This window comes from Rhodnius prolixus, unplaced genomic scaffold (assembly GCF_049639745.1).
Source record: "Rhodnius prolixus isolate KJV_2025 unplaced genomic scaffold, Rpr scaffold_1, whole genome shotgun sequence".
Classification (NCBI taxonomy): domain Eukaryota; kingdom Metazoa; phylum Arthropoda; class Insecta; order Hemiptera; family Reduviidae; genus Rhodnius; species Rhodnius prolixus.
The window spans coordinates 52,722,781-52,739,165 of NW_027411581.1; the positions used below are offsets into that span (position 1 = coordinate 52,722,781).

The 16,385-nt window shown below is 31.8% G+C and overlaps 2 protein-coding genes across 5 annotated transcripts in view; one reads left to right on the forward strand and one right to left on the reverse strand.

The window, feature by feature from the left end:
- Nucleotides 1–9,056, reverse strand: part of Aps (diphosphoinositol polyphosphate phosphohydrolase 1 Aps) — a 60,468-nt gene extending 51,412 nt beyond the window's left edge. For 3 of the 4 annotated variants that reach the window (XM_074119619.1, XM_074119613.1, XM_074119604.1), the window contains exon 1: nt 8,547–9,053. In XM_074119619.1, coding sequence (XP_073975720.1) covers nt 8,547–8,645 — 99 coding nt within the window. In that variant the 5' untranslated portion in view covers nt 8,646–9,053. Of the gene's footprint in view, nt 1–8,546 lie in introns of all 4 variants that reach the window. The other variant, XM_074119595.1, reaches the window with a different exon arrangement.
- Nucleotides 9,057–9,402: 346 nt separating this feature from the next.
- On the forward strand, nt 9,403–15,643 carry LOC141449727 (inositol hexakisphosphate kinase 1-like). The gene is made up of 7 exons (XM_074119424.1): nt 9,403–9,695; nt 9,939–10,186; nt 10,558–10,757; nt 10,863–11,038; nt 12,071–12,333; nt 12,406–12,615; nt 12,948–15,643. The coding sequence occupies exons 1-7, from the start codon at nt 9,663–9,665 to the stop codon at nt 13,159–13,161; spliced, it is 1,344 nt and encodes a 447-aa protein (XP_073975525.1). The 5' UTR covers nt 9,403–9,662; the 3' UTR covers nt 13,162–15,643.
- The last annotated feature ends 742 nt before the right edge of the window (nt 15,644–16,385 follow it).

Here is a 16,385-nt window from a genome sequence, read left to right on the forward strand (position 1 = left end):
ACACTCACGGCGATTGGATGTATGGTTTTTGAATCTATCGAGTACAAACAAACAAACAGACACACATTCATTTTTATACATATAGATTAACCGAACCTAATATTTGTCTACAATCTTTGGCGGAAGGTTGCGGTATTTCATGGACTCAAGCGGCACCACATGTATCTACAGTAAAGAACCGGATATGTGCACCGTGTTTGAAGTATTAAGTGAATTATGCACTTGGAAGATTGCTTGTAGTCACACACGCCAGTGACAAAGTAATAAAAAAACAATTTTCCTCAATGTAGGTAAGTATAACGCAATAAACTATTGGCTTATCGCAAATAATGAGAAAAAGAAACCTTATTCAAAATTTTGCTTTATCAAACAAAAAATTAAAATGCACATAATTCTCATTTTAATCATGGAATATTCTACAAAAGTAGCTGACTGTTCAAATCTCTGGAAAAAAACTAAAAGATTTATTCTTTATCGTTGTATTATAATTCTAATTGAATTATAGTTCTAAATCATTTAACATAAAAGGGCTAGGCACGTGTTCTTCCCTAGATGCTTTGGTTCAATGGAACACTGAGGAATTTGAATTACGCATTTCTAAAAGATACACCCTCTTCATCGGAACTGATACCCTCTGACTTCCTCCCATTCCTAAATCTCAAAAAAAAAGAAAGAAAAAAAATTGAGACTGAAAAAAATTTAAGTGAAATGATGAAGTGTCTCAGAATTACTGTTTAGGGATTGGATCTGCTTATTAGAAACGTGGGACAAAGGATTTTTAAACTAAAAAAAAAAAAATCCAGCTTGTGTATTCGATTCAGGATGTCCGATAACGTTTTGCCGTGACCTCGAATTTTGTTTCAAAATACACAAGATATTAGAAAATTCGATTAATGTCAATAAGAATTGTACTCAAAATGGTTCATCAACTGCGTAATTTTCTGTTTAAACAGAATTGTGTAATGTAAACACACACTATTGCCAGGGAAGTACTAATAAATGATAAAAAATCTTGCGAAAACTTATAAAAGATTCCTGTTATTTGGATAAACACCATTATCTTTCTACATCTCTAGATATTTTCTCAATTATTTAGTCGTGTGTCTCCTCATTTAGGTGTCATTTTTAGGCAAATTTGTATCCCCTCTTAGCAACGACTATTCAACAACAACCGACATTTAACAACGACGCATTCTTGCAGATCTGTCTAAAACTTTTTCTCAGGGAAATTCGACTCTCTTATGAGGAAGGAGTGTTGGTAGCGTATCTCTCTAACGTGCTATTTCAGTAGAAAGTACGCTCCTATCTTTCACAGGAGTATATCTCTCATATCTCATTACGGAAGGTTAAATTTTGCCTTCAATCAAAATTTAGAACATGTACTACCGGAAGAAGTACTTTAGGAATGCATTTTTTTTTCTTCTGAGCTTGAAGGTTCTGGAGATTAGAAAGAAGTTTCCGGTCTGGAAAGAAAATAATTTAAGAGAAGTGAAGACACCTAGAAAATATTAATACGTCACTTTAAAGAGACCCTTCTCCTCCGAATTGCTTTAAAATTAATCCCTACTAGAAATAGTTTCATACCTTGAAAGATTTATAATCTAAACATCCAGTAATCCAGGATATTCACACCCTCCTTTACTATTTAAAAAAAAAAGGAAGGGACGGACCTATGTCTCATTCAAGGAAACGTTGCTGCAGCAAATGAAGCGATCAGGTTTGACAAGTTTCAATTGCGAGGAACTAACTAAACGGCATAATTTGCGTAGTAAAAGATGTTATATCGTAAATCTAAGGGGGCAGCTAGAATGGAACGACTGTTCCAAATAATAAACTGAGAACAGATACAAAGACTCTGGGCAACCCTGGGATTCATCTACTAGATTCGCAAGGGCAGAGGAGATAGAGTTTGCCCGCTTGCGAACTGGCCAATCACGGAGTGACCCACGCTTTGCCTCATGGATGACGATCCGATCCCCCTACTGAATTACACGCAGCACACAATTAATTGTGCAACATATTGTCACGAAATGTCCTACTTACCAACGTAGTAAGCGTCAGAACAGTGTTCCCATCCCTTTAAAGGACGCCCTGAATAATAACTCCTCTAACCTAGGTAATCAAATATTATTTATTTAAACATTGGCCTTGACATTTAAGGATTTGGGAAAGTTAGGTCTTCAACTCCAACAATTGATGGGTATACATTTGGAATGCGTGAGCTGTATAAGGAATAGAATAATAGAATCTTGAATGGGATTGCAAACATCCCATGTGCTGTCAGAGCGTAATATCCGTAAGGATCACTGATCAAAAACAGGAAGAGGAAAAAGAAGTTTCATTCGAGAACTATTGCTCTTTATAGAGCACTTAATGTACTAATTTAAAATATTCAACTAGAATGGTTTCTGAAATAATCATGGCAAACTAAAAGAACGCAATCAACGATGATCTAATAAAATAAAATCAAATTGTAAAAGCCATTTTGTGAAAATAGGAAAAAAAGAAAATCAATAATCAAATCAATATTGCTTCCGTTTGACTAGTTTTCACGATACGATGTCTATTAATCATTAGAAATATTTTCAAATGAAAAAGATATCAGAAAACTACTGCAATGGTATTAGATTCTGTAAAGAATATGACGTCAAATGTTAAATAAGCGTGTCTAACTGCTGGACTGTAACAGTAATCGCTCGCAATAGAACCACCCTTTGAAAAATCTGGTACCCATTTAATCTAATTGATGTCAAAGAAACTGAATGTTAAAAGAAAACTATTAACGATCAACATAAAGAAAAATAAAATGCTTCTTGCACTCACTGTACATTAAAATGGACAGTGTTATCTCGTAATAGTGTTAACAGTCCCCTCCAGTCGGCAATGCGCTAAAAAAAAAAGCTATGGGCGCAAGATCTCGTACGTAGAATATATTTTAAAGTAAGTATTAGAAATTGGAGAAAACAAATGTATTTTGAGAACTGAATAAAATTCCTTAATCTCAAAGAAGAATAAATAAATATATAAAAACGAGATCAGAATTTTAAATTTTATTTTATTTATCTTATCTCAAAAGCAATGATTTCTGCTCAAACAGCGACAGATGGCAATAAAAATGAAATCACAATCTATCAGTAAAAAAATCTCGCTGACAACAATAGTGGCATTACTGACCAGTCGGTTTGTTAACTATGGACCACTTTAAAGAATGAAAAAATTTTCCTGATGGTAGCAGAATAAAAACTAATGGAAATTTTATCATATGGTTTTCACTTACCTACTAAGTTCGATGCAAATAAATTTTTTTCAAACCCTGAATTTTAAAATATATTTAATTTTCACTAATATCCAGATTGTGGGGAGAGATTAGCTCAGTGATTATACTAAATTTTAATGCGGAGATCCAGGATCCCGCATGCTGGTCCTAAGATTTTACTCTTTCTAGGAGCTACTTACAGCTCACTGTCCGCTGATGGAGAAAGAACATTAATTCAAATTATACGTACAGAATCTCTCCAAAGAATGCCATAAAAATAGTCTCAAAGATCTATTACTTAAGTGAATGTAATTAATCTACAACATGTTTAAACGAAGTTTTAGACAAAACAAGACCAAATGAAAAAACAGTAAAAGTAACCAGAAACCAGAAAATAAACTCCTCATTCAACCCTTCTGAATAATGTATAACCTACAGGACCATATATTACACTGAAATAGTGCACTACTTCCCTCATCTCTCTCTACATGTATCTTTAAGCACATTTCTTTAGAAAAATTTTCCAAATCAAACTTTTTCACTAATATGAAGTGTAATGAGTAGGGAACGGATTCGTATGTATTTACATATTTTTTTCTAGGCAATTTACAGACGTTTTTCAACTAGAAGTATTCATACTGACACTTTTTAAGCCGTTTGAGTCTACTTTTATTTCACATATTTCCACATATTTGGATGTTATCGCATACTCGTATTTATACATATTTGATTAAAATAAATAAATATTTCTACATATTTAATCAAAATATGTACATATTTTTTCATATTTTTCATTTTGGGCATATTTTCATAATTGGGGGGTGGTTGACAGGAACTGTGAACCACAGACTGTAGGGCTGTGAATCACAGTGGGTACAATGGTTATTGTAATTTACACAGAATACTGCTAAACAGTGACGGGCACTTGTTAGTTCTTTGAAGTTGTCTGACGTTGTCTGTTCTTTCAGCTCGTTCGTTGAAGTGTCCAATTCATTTCGTTCGGTCACTTAGTGTATTCTTTTTTGGGTGAAATGCCAAGAACATCGGCCTCAAATAAACAACTGGTTGCTAAATATCTTCGCGAGTTTCCAGCAGAACTTTTTTCGAAGTGATGGAGACATTTTGTACTGCACAGCTTGTGACAAGCGCGTTTCTTGCTCTCAACGTTCCCAAGCCACCCAACATATTGCCACCGGATCGCACATAGGAGAATAAAAACAGAAAGAAAGAGAGGACGTCCTATCAAGCCTTCCTCACATCTCCATCATCAAGTAAGTCTACTCTGAGTACAGATCTGTGTCGGGCTTTGGTTAGAGCAGATATCCCTTTCCACAAACTTAAAAATCCTCATTTCAAAGGATTCTTAGAGACCTATATTGGGAAAAAAATGCCTGACGAGAGCACTCTGCGGAAAAACTACCTGGAAGATATCTATAAAGATTTCATGTGGTTGCAAACAATTTCGAAGAGTGAAGTTTTCAAAATTGAAAATTTAACACATCTTTTTATAAATAGTAAAAATGTTCTTTGTTGTATAAATCTTTATAACTTGTAAAAACAAATTATTTTGTTCCTAATAAATGATTATAAATTGAAAAAATGTTCTTTTCTTGTATAAATAATTATAACTTGCCCCCCCCCAAAAAAATTCCATTTTCATAAAAAAAAATGTCCATTTTACTTAAATATTCCAGAAAATATTTTAAGAAAATCACATATTTTCCACATAATTGACGAAAATAAATGCATATTTTAATTAAATATTTGGCATTTTTAAATACATAAAAATCCGTTCCTTACTAATGAGTGTACAGTAAGTTTAAAAAGAAAATTATTGGGGTAATTTTCAAGAAAATCTAAAAAAAAAAAAAAAAAATGTATTCAATTCAATAATAAAATAATGCTTACGGAAGATTACTAAGTTTTAGCCAAGCTTCAGCATAGTTTCCAATAGAAAACACAAAATACAAAGAAAATTGATGATTCAATGAACATTTCCAGTTGGATGAGTTATTTCAAAAACTTATTGTCAAGTTGTATGCTGTTATCTAATAAAAAATATCGAATCTGAAATTTCTGCGATTTTTTAGTTTAGTTTAAGTTTTTTTTTTATTTTTGTAAAAACGGTTATACCCGGTAAAAATAAAACCAAACCGATAGTGGCGCGGCAAGTGGCGAGGGAATACATAAACTGGACACTTTCTACCAATAGGTATAATAGCAAGAGTACCACTGCACCAGGTTTTGTAGTAGAGAAAATCTGCATAATTCATAACAGTTATTATTGTATTAAAGAAAGCAAGAGTGAATGATGGCACCAATCAATATTCCTTGTTGAGAGAATCCTGAATTATGTATGGCCGGAAAAATGTAATTTTCTAAAATTTGAAAGGCCAGCAATTCTTTACTGAGAATAAAAAATAAAAATAAAGAATTAAAATAAAAAAAAATAAACTAGTTAAATTTTATTACAAAAAAAACTGGTTCTAAATTTCTTTGTAAAGAGAAAGGTTGAAGTATCGATTGAAGCCCGTACCAAATACTTAATTTTTTAAAAGGTAGATAGCAATTACTGTAGTTTTATAAAATTCTAATAGGACCTGTGCCCAAGGCGTAGTAATAACAGTCCTTTTCGTTATTGACAACATTTATCGACAGATGTAAGTTAAAGAACACAAACAATAAAAAAAAAAAAAAAATAGATATAAATTCTGGTATTTTTCTCACGACATTGTTTTATTAAAGACTTAGCAGGGTATAAGATTTGTCCATCTTACAATAGCAACTTTTTCTATAAAAATATTACATATATTTTATAAAATAGTCCTGGAAGGTTCAACGGAGTTGTCCTCAAACAAGCGTATTTGAATAATAAAACTGCCTAAAGTTTCTATCAGAATGCACTGACTTCGAGGCGAATTTGTGCAGAACTAATTACTCATTTAGCGCCCAATTAAAGTGATTAAAAATATTAAACTAGCAAGCGTAGTCTAGGATGAAAACACAGGAGAAGTCAATAAAATCAGCAATACTTAGTTTTAATCAAAACTTCTTTCATTTCTTCGTTCCACTATTAAATTAACTAATTTGTAAAAGATTCCGTAATTTTTTCAGCAATATACTATATGTACATCTTTAATATTACTCTTTTCTCTCTATCTCACTTCGGGTAACAGAAAGCCTGCCTATTGTTTCAAATTTTCACAGATAATACATCATTTTGGGTCACAAAAAAATGGTCATAAAAATCTTAAGCAATAAGCGAAATAAAACTTATTGAGAATTCTAATACTGATTTTATCCATCATAGCACACGCATGTTATTCGTATCCCTGATCAGTTTAGGGCATACGTTCAGACATTATCAGGGGTAGGTTAATTCGACTTCAAATATATTTCCGCTTTGTTGAATAAGTGAACTGTGAGACGGAAACATAAGGGAAGTAGAATTAACTATGCAAAATCTATGATGGTGACTGAAAATCCAAATCCAGTTAGGGATACGATAAACATGGGTACTACGATAAAATTACCTAGCATTGCGGCCGTCTGTGCATAAATTAATTTGTTTTATAACTAGACGATTCTAATACTAAATTAATTCAGGAAGGAATCCCTTTTATTTCTTCTGATCAATTTTTTAACCAGCTTGGAATTCTGCTTAATTTTTAACTTTAGAGAACACTGATGCAGTTATAGATATCATCCAGTTGCTTCGGCTTTCGCTGGATGCGTACATACAAATGTTGTTGAAGAGTCGTCCCCCGCAAGTAATGACTAAACGGTCTACAACTGACTCGGATGAATTGATGGTTTTAAAAACTAATTAACGTATACATTTAAAAACTGATTAAAAAATATTTTTTACTTTCTCTTAACTTTTGCTAGAAAGGTTTACATTCCTCAGGTTTTCCAATTTGAGTTTTGTTATACATATTGTACTGGGGTCATGAGCGTGACTTTGAAAGTGGGAGATCCCCAGTTCGAATCCCGCGTATGGCTAGTTATTATTATTTGACAAAAAAAATTGTTTATAGTAAAGTATGAGCTTCCACGACACCTAATCGGTAGTTGGACGTTAAGCCCTCCCTGAAAAAATGGACGATTACTTTGCTTTAATTTTACATACTGTATTGGGACTCCTCAAAACTATATCATTTCCTAATTTTCTATCTCTAGTTTCTACCTTCTTCAGTTGCCTGTGGCGATTAACTAGTCAGTACTCATCTTAACGCTAAGAGAGATTTCTAAAGCAACTGCAAACTTTATACCGTTTTATTTCTAACTGTTAAGTGAAGGCATGCCCTCTTTATAATAACGTAAAATATATACATGCGGGGCATTTTGCAGTAATAGAGAGTAAACTGGCAGGAAAGGTCGAAATACTTTCATCAAAATAATCCAAGCGAATGCATAACTTAATACATTTTTTTAAACAATCACCTTTATTTGAAATATTTTTTTGATAAAAAAGGTTCTTTTACAGCCAAGATTCTAGGATTAAATCTGTTCTAAAATCAAAGTAATAAATTTAAAAAGGTCAAAATTCAGAGTTTTGAGGATTATCAGCTAAAGCAAAAACGTGACATTATTAAGAACTACTCAACCGGTTTTATTAATAATGACCATTTGATATTTAATTGTACATCCTATTAGCGAGTAAATAGCGTTCAAACCTATCGCTTTTATTTTTAAATATTTTCAAAAAAGGTTCCTGCAGCTGGCCTGTCATCTTTCTACTAACAGCTGCATTTTCTTAAGTAAGTAAGCCAATAAAAAAATGGAAGTTAACAACTCATTATTATTTTAAAAAAGTCATATAATGAATATAAAATTTGACAAAAAGTTGATTAAATGAGGTTGTTGGAAACCCAAAATAACTACATACAACAATTGTGTTTCAGCCGACTTTTATGAGGACATAACTGAGTCAAAATTGTTTTTCTTTATTAAAATTACAATCAAAATTAAAATCGGGTCAAAAATTATTTGTAAAAGGAAAAATATGGGAGTTAAAATGAGAAATGTCAAAACGTCACTATTTTTAGAAATTTAACTATTTATCGTTCATAATCTATCATTTGGCAGAAAATACTGCAAAATTAATGAAAGTTAAAAAAAATTAAATAATACACTTAATATACATATTAAGAAAACTAAAAATTCTTTAAAATAAAACTACCGAAACACATTGTGATCATGCGCAATACATTATAAAAACAAAGATAATCCAAAGAGATTATCCATCCCATTTCCTTAAACCATGATTAAAAATAAAATAAACAAATACCTCATTTTCGGATTCACTTTTAACACAAATACAGGCAGCTCTTCTTCTGAAACCATCTTGGTCATAGATCCTTGTAGAACCTGGTTTCTCTTTGACCATTGTTTTATTCTTTACTTTATCGTTTTTCGTTAAGAATCAAAAAAACAAACTCACTCTGATTTTTTTTAACCGGTTACGAAAGGGAAAAATCCGCTTGTTTTATTAAATGGAACTAAATAACGACTACACTTAAGCAACACTCAACGCCATTTAAACCCAAAAAAGCCCTGTCTCCAAATATAAAGCCGACATTTAAACTGAATTAAAAATAATAATAAAATCCCACACAAAAGTGACTAAAAAATAATCTTGGATATTTTAAATTATTTAAAAAAATAAAATATACAATATAAAAAAAAAATCCGAGCACTGACTCCACAGCACCCCGTGATCGAAGACTACGAATTAGTTAAGCAGAGCACGTCCATGTTGTTGATTCCGAGGACCATGAACGAATGCTTTAAAAATTGCTTTGATTCAGCCAGGCAAACATCATATTACCTTCATCAGCTGTGACCATCCCATTATTAATATTGGTAATACTATTATTTAAAAAGCTATTTATTATAGTTTTTTGGACAAATTTAACTTAAAAAAGTAGTTCAAACTTTATTTATATAAAGTCAATTTTTTATTAAGATAAATTACCGAAATATCTTTTTCGGAATGTGAAAGTACTTTTTGTTAACTTTTATTATGTACCTCCTTCATATTTATAAGCCATTCTTTGAATAAGTAAATTTATGAATACTTTTAAAAATAATGTAAATTAAATGTTTCTTATAATACGGTAATTTAGGATATTAGTTTCCTACACTGTTCTTGATAACCGTATCGAGAAAAATATTAATCCAGTGAGCTGTACAAGGAACATGTCAATCGCCCATGGAATACACGATGAATTAAAATTATTTTCACAAATTCTCTTGATAAGCTTTGTAGTGAAATGTTCTCGAATTATATCTTTTGTAATCCGCTGACATTGGACTCAGTTTTCACCAGTTTCCACTTTTATGAATCTTATTAAAAACGTTAATTTCACAGAGAGACTAATGGTCATAAAAAGTGCCAAGGCTAATGGAAGACGATTATGGCAACAGATATACATATGTAGGTTGTATTAAAAAAAATTTAAAAACTTCATTGAATCCCCTTTGTATTTAATATCTAACCTCAAGTGTTTGGTACGGTTTTTAAAGAAGAAACCTCACCTCTCTGTTTCCTCGTATCATTTAACAATTTTTATAATTGGATGTTTTAATAATCCTTCATTATTTTAGAATACTTATTTGAGTGAATTCATCTCTTAATAAAAATAAACATTACTCATTTATACTTTTTTTGTGTGAACAGTTACAGGCTTACATCCACCAGGTAGGCGGCCACTCGTCAATGTTATGCCTGGATGAGGCGACAGTTTGTAAACCTCTGATTGACAGGGAATTACAGTTCTATAAGAAACTGCCTTCCCCTTTGAGGAATTTTACTCCTAAGTTTTATGGTGTCATCAAAGTTAATGTTATCAAACAAGGTGAATACTTTACACTTGTGGGTTACACGCCATCCTGGTATACACCTAAGCAAACTGGAAATTTTACGAAGTAAGTGTTATAACATTTTTTTTAACTGAGATAAAGTAAATGATTTCAAAAAACTTGTTCGTTTCATTAAGGTATATGAATTTGCCGACCTTAATTTGATCACATTGCCCTAAAAGTTAGAATTTTATCACTGAAAATTATTTGGAGCGATCCTTTCATTACTCACTTTGAATTATCTGGAATAGAAGTACTTTAGGAACTAGCCTGTTTAAGAAGATATTTAGCTGATAGATCCAAATATGTTCAACAGTTTGTTTTAAATATTTTTTATTTTTACATGTTTAAGTTTTTTTGTTTGTTTATGTTTGTATTCAACTTCTTTATTTTGTTGACAAATTTTATGAAATGAAAAATAAAAAATATGTTTCTAGGTTGAGACTGAGACGCAGTGGTAGTATGGACTCAGATATTTCAATGGAAGGTCTCTTTGAAGAAGATTCCTCTAATCACAGTTTCAATGGTAAAAGTCGATCTAGTAATGCTCTTCATGTGAACCCGTGGGTTGTAAAATGTCATCATGATCACTTAATCAATCTTGCTACAACTATTGAAGAAAAAAATACTCCACAGAGTATCCTTTTTTGCATTGATTATTAGAATTTCCAGTATTTGCAACTTACAAACCGATATATTTGTAATTTCCTTAACGATTTCTCTTTTAAACTATTAAAATTAGATTTTCTATTACTTGAGAATCTCACCAGTAAATATCGCCTTCCTTGTATTCTTGACTTGAAAATGGGCACTAGGCAGTATGATGATTGTGATACTCTTGCGAAGAGGCAAAGTAAGATGGTGAAAGTGGTCTCAACTACTTCAGGAAAACTAGGTGTTAGAATTGGTGGGATGCAAGTAAGTGTTTTGTTATGCTTATATCATTCTATGGTTTTGGCATTGAAGGTAGTTTAGTGAATTTTTTTATTTTATTTTTGTTTTTCACAAAAAAATATAATACTTCTGTTTGTATTATTTTGTAGACCGGAAGCCTACTTTGATCTAAGTAAATCCAAGAACTCCCCAGTTCCAACTTCATTATTTCTCGAGGGCAGGAACGTAGCCTAACGCTATCCAAACCCCTCAAAGAAAAAAACACTAATTGAATAATCTTTCCAATTATTCTCTCCTTTTAGAAAGGAAGTCTAGTTCTTAACCTCCTGTATGAGTTGCAGGCATGTTGTTATTGAGATCTGAGTCTCTCTTCCACAACTTCCGTGCACAAAAACGCCAGACTAACTTAGCGGTTAAATCCCTCAATCGGAGATACCACTTTATTCAATGTTTTTTTTGTGCTCTCCTCGAAAACTCGATACTGTTGTTAGAACTAGAGAACTGTTACTCCAAATTTGCAATTTTCCATTTGTTTCTTAATTCGGTGAGCTTTATTCAGAGATATATGACATTTTGAAACGGTATGTGACTTCCTCATTAATTTTCGTGGGAATTTTTACTGAGGAATTTACGAAATGGTAAATTTATGGAAATTCTACTAAACTTTTTTTTTATTGTAACATCCTGAAAAATTACTGGGAGTTATTTCCTCCGGTTCTGACATAGCAATGTTTAAATCTACACTTTCGTTCGGAACTTTTCCCCAAAAGGGAAATTCGATTGGAGCTCTAGCCCCTTCGATGCTGACGAATCACGATTTCCTGAGATTCTGATATCTTTCATCAAACCAGTTCCTGTTCTTCTGAAAAAAAAAAAAGATTCTACATCTGCTTATAAATTCCGCCTTAAAAGTAAAAGAGGGAGTAAATGCCCTATTCTTGCTCATTAAAACTGCCCGGTAGTTGTATAAAGGTTGATTACAAAGCAGCATGAAAAATTTATAATTTCATGGATAATAAGAGTATTTGTTATAGCCCTTAATACTTATAATTACAGGTATATCAGGTTACCACTGGTCGATTTCTCTGCCGAAATAAATTTTTTGGTCGTAGTCTTACAACAAATGGTTTTTCAAATGCATTACGCCATTTTCTGCATGATGGTCAACGATTACGAACTGAACTGCTACCTCCTTTAATACGTAAATTGGAAATTTTGGCTGATACACTTGCCACTTTAGAATCTCTAAGATTATATACTACTTCTTTACTATTATTGTACGAAGGGCAACCACTCGGCCAACCTCCACCAATAGATAGGTTAGTATATTGATTTTTTTATCTTTCTTAAAATTCTTCATCTTTGATAATTATTAATCTTAATATTCTTAGGCTTCGTGAAAAAAGAGAGAGTTTATCGCGTAGTGTAACCACTTCATTGGACCTCGATTTTTGTGATTGTGAGAGTACTATGGAGAGAAGTACGTCGGCAGAAAGTTTGACAGATCTTTTAGAAAACGTAGTTGGAACGAATGAAGTACGCAGAACCTCCAGAGATTTATGCAGACGAAGAAGCAGTTCTTGTACACCTCATGAACGATTGTCAGTATATTATTATTATTTTATTATTGTTATTACTATCATTATTATTATATTATTAATTTTAAAGAAACTGAACAACCCTTCCAATCATGACTGGGACTTGACTACACAAAGAATATCACTTCGAACAGTGACTGTTACCACAAATCATAACGGATCTTTTTAGATATCTGAGCTTTACATTCATTTCCTTTACAATTAATTTTAGGCTTTCCTCTAAAGTACATTATGTATCACAATTCATTATCCACCCATGCAGCCCTAATGTATTGCTTTACTCTTTGATCCCAACCTCAAGGTTACTTGTCTTAAGGTGCTTGTCTCATTTCCAGGTCTTCACCAACCAATATTGCTGGCAGTTCTCGTTCAAATTCACCATGCTCACCACTTGATCCATTGACAGACGTTAGAATTATTGATTTCGCCCACTCAACACATTCAGGTATGGCAGACTCAGTGTCATACACTGGACCAGATCATGGATTTCTGTTTGGACTGGGTAACATGATATCTATACTTAAGAGTATTGATCGAGATCTGCGGTGATGATTTTAAGTATATTTTTTTGTGGATGTATTTTTGGAAAAAGATAAAAATGAAAATAAATAATACACAACACAGAAATAGGAAAATCGCAAAATTAATTTACTTTTAAAATTCATTCCTATTTTATTTAATTTCTGTTTTGAATTTTCTTTTCTTAATTGAAATATTAGGTTATCTTTTTTGTACAGATCCATTAAAATCAAGTTTTTTCGAAAAAAAATCGCTACTAAAATTTTGTTTTTCTTTCTTTTGTTTTTAAGCAAGGAAAGACTGTAAAATACCGTATTTACCGACTAGTAGGACTTCTTATTCTCAATTCTGTGAAAAGAAAAAAATAGAATTCTGAATTTTCATGGTATTTTTACATTTATTTATGTCTACAAAATAAGTGGTAACTAGATAGCTAGGTATCTACTGTTTTATTTAAGGGTACCTAGAAGGCCAGTTGGACCTCATTACAGTTTTCGGTTTTTTAAAAGTACAGTGTTTACTTGTTTTCTTGTTTAGCTGGCAAATTAACATTATTTTTCTTTTAATTTTACTCTGCGGATCTGTATATTTAATTATGCCTTACATTGCGTTCTTCAATATTAAACATTAATTGATAGAAGAATAAATAGCTTAAAGAATCACTACACTTGAGTTCAGTTTAATATTGATAAGCTATTTTATCTACGCGCTATTTTATTTTGTATAAAATCTGCCGAATTTTTAGCTGGTTCGTTTTGTTCTCAATTAGATAGTTCTATCCGGGGCTGGTTTTTCCATTAATAGTCGAAGATTCTTATATTTAGTAGCTCCACATGATTTAGTGAATTATACACTTCTTTCAAGCTGTCTAGTTTTTCGATGCACGCTTCCAAGTCGGACTTTATTTTCTTTCACATTTTAGAAGGAATCACAACCATATTCAGGGGATCTGTTTAACAGATGCCTCAGTTATTTATTTATTGGAGCTCTTGGCAAGTTCTGTTTTCCAAGGCACTGAAACTAAAAAGGCTTTTTTTTACCATCTTTGAATGATCTTTAAGGTAAAGCTGCCATTTAGGGTTTTACCAAGATCAGCCCTGGTATCCACACGGCAAAACTCTCTTGTCACAACTTAGCATATAGGGAGGTCATGTTCTTCCCTCTTCCTGACATAGACTGCGCAAAAATTAAATCAAACCTACCCTGTAAAGAAAAGTGTCTTATTGAAATTAACTCATACTTCTACTTGGATAGACCTCGCATACTAGGCCAAACAAGCGATTAGACGAGAAATATAACTTTTATAAATACAAATTTCTGATACCTCTTGTGCAGGGGAATTGCGCCATCCTCATAGGCAATGATAGTTAAAGGCTTGAAACTTTCACTTTTATATTAACTAAGTAAGTGAGGAATCTAGTTAGTTCGCAATTCTCTATCATTCTCTAACATGACGAGGCATGTTCCGAATGAGGGTATATCGATATCTTCTGGCAATTCTTGGCTTCGCAAATTTTTCATTACTCCACTTTCTCATAAAATTCTAGTCAATGATTTGATTATTTTATCACTTAATTTGTTTAAAAGATCTGATTATTTTACTGAAGAAACCTTCAAACAAAATTAATTTGTTTCTTTACCAATATGACTTTTTTATTATTATAAACTCCTACTTTAATTGATGAAATCTGTTTTCCTCTTTTGAAATCATTATCCACTGATTTTTCCTATTTTTCTGCTTGGTGTAATTTTTCTAGCACGTCGTTTACATTTAAGTTTATTAATTATAAGCCAGAAGATATAGACTGACTGAATATTCTATGTATAACATTAAATACCTCTTAATTAATCATTTATTAATTATGTGGGAAGTACCCTACATCGTGGAAATGTTTTGAAGAAAGAAGAGTTTTCTGTAAGCCGGTAAATGCGTATTTCACCAAAGTCACATTTTAATAAGAAAAAATGAGTCTCCTCATTGATAATAGTTTTTAGTTACTTTAAAAGAATAATAACGAATAATTAATTGTTAAATATATATTTTTAATTTTTAAGCTTCTTGCTGCAACTATAAAATATTAAAAAAATATAGTAATAATCGTCTTGTCAACTTTATGATTACCGCAAAAAATGCAGGTATTTCACAGGGTTAAAAAACAAAAAACAAATGCTCAATAGGTTCTTTTACCCACCTATCCCAATTTTCTATTTCCATATTTTTTAGAAACCCATAAAATACAAAACCCCGGTGATTCCAGAGATCTTTGATATTTTTTTTTTATTCAGTTTGTATTTTAGAAATTATATAGTGCGGTCAGTATTAGGTTCTCCAATAGGTCCTGTGAATTTAGTATTCTTTTTTCCTAGTATTTTCTGTTTATAGGTTTTTTTAGACGATTTGTGATTGTAATTAAATAGGCATTTTTGTAATTTTAAGGTTGTATAAAACGTATTATTGATAATTATATAATATATACAAAGCTATAAATAAAATCACTGTTGAAATTTGTTACTCTGTTCTTTTTATTTTGTGATATCAATCTGTTAAGCCAAATTTTAAATTTAATTTATTTTTCCAATTAAACAGAGGCGCTAATGACCAAAAGGTCGATGCGTCCGAAAAAAATCTAGATAGAATACAAAGATCAACTTCCTCGGTTTTGTGGCGAAAATAATACATCTTACATTTATAGTGCTTACGTTTCTTTCTTGAACAGTTATTGATTTTTTATTTGATTTTTTCTTATAATTAAGACCGAGAGTGAAAAAAGCTGCTTCTGGAGATTAAACAATAATCTACGCACGCAAATATTTTCATTTTTGATAGTGAAGTGATGCAGATGTTGCTCGGATTCTTTAAATTAGGAGTTTTCTCGAAAACATTTTCCCATAAGTGAACTTTTCTAAGTTCAAGTCAGGCAGCATTTATAGACATCAGCCAAACTTTCTTTATATAATGTTCTTAATAGTTTGTGTACACATTAATAAGCATAGATACGCTCAAGACTTTTATTTAAATCATTATATCGAAAAAAAAGTCGTTAGAGTTAAAGTGGCTGTGGAGGTGTCGTACGCCTTTTGTTGTCGCAAACATTTCAAATTTAAAGTTCGAAAATTCTAAATTTGAAGAAAAAATGTAAGTTAGTACTGACGAGAGTTGTGATATGAAAAAGCCTCGTAAGATAGGTTTTCCTTCTCTTCCCTCAAAGCGGAAATATTCAGTAATGCAGATTTCCTTGCTTTACTCGTATGTT

Bases quoted from the DNA above. Each gene is read 5' to 3' on its own strand.
- LOC141449727 (XM_074119424.1), top strand. From the start codon at position 9,663: ATGGAAGACGATTATGGCAACAGATATACATAT. The intron at 10,187-10,557 runs GTAAGTGTTATA...ATATGTTTCTAG, and splicing joins CAAACTGGAAATTTTACGAA to GTTGAGACTGAGACGCAGTG. The intron at 12,616-12,947 runs GTCAGTATATTA...TCTCATTTCCAG, and splicing joins TGTACACCTCATGAACGATT to GTCTTCACCAACCAATATTG.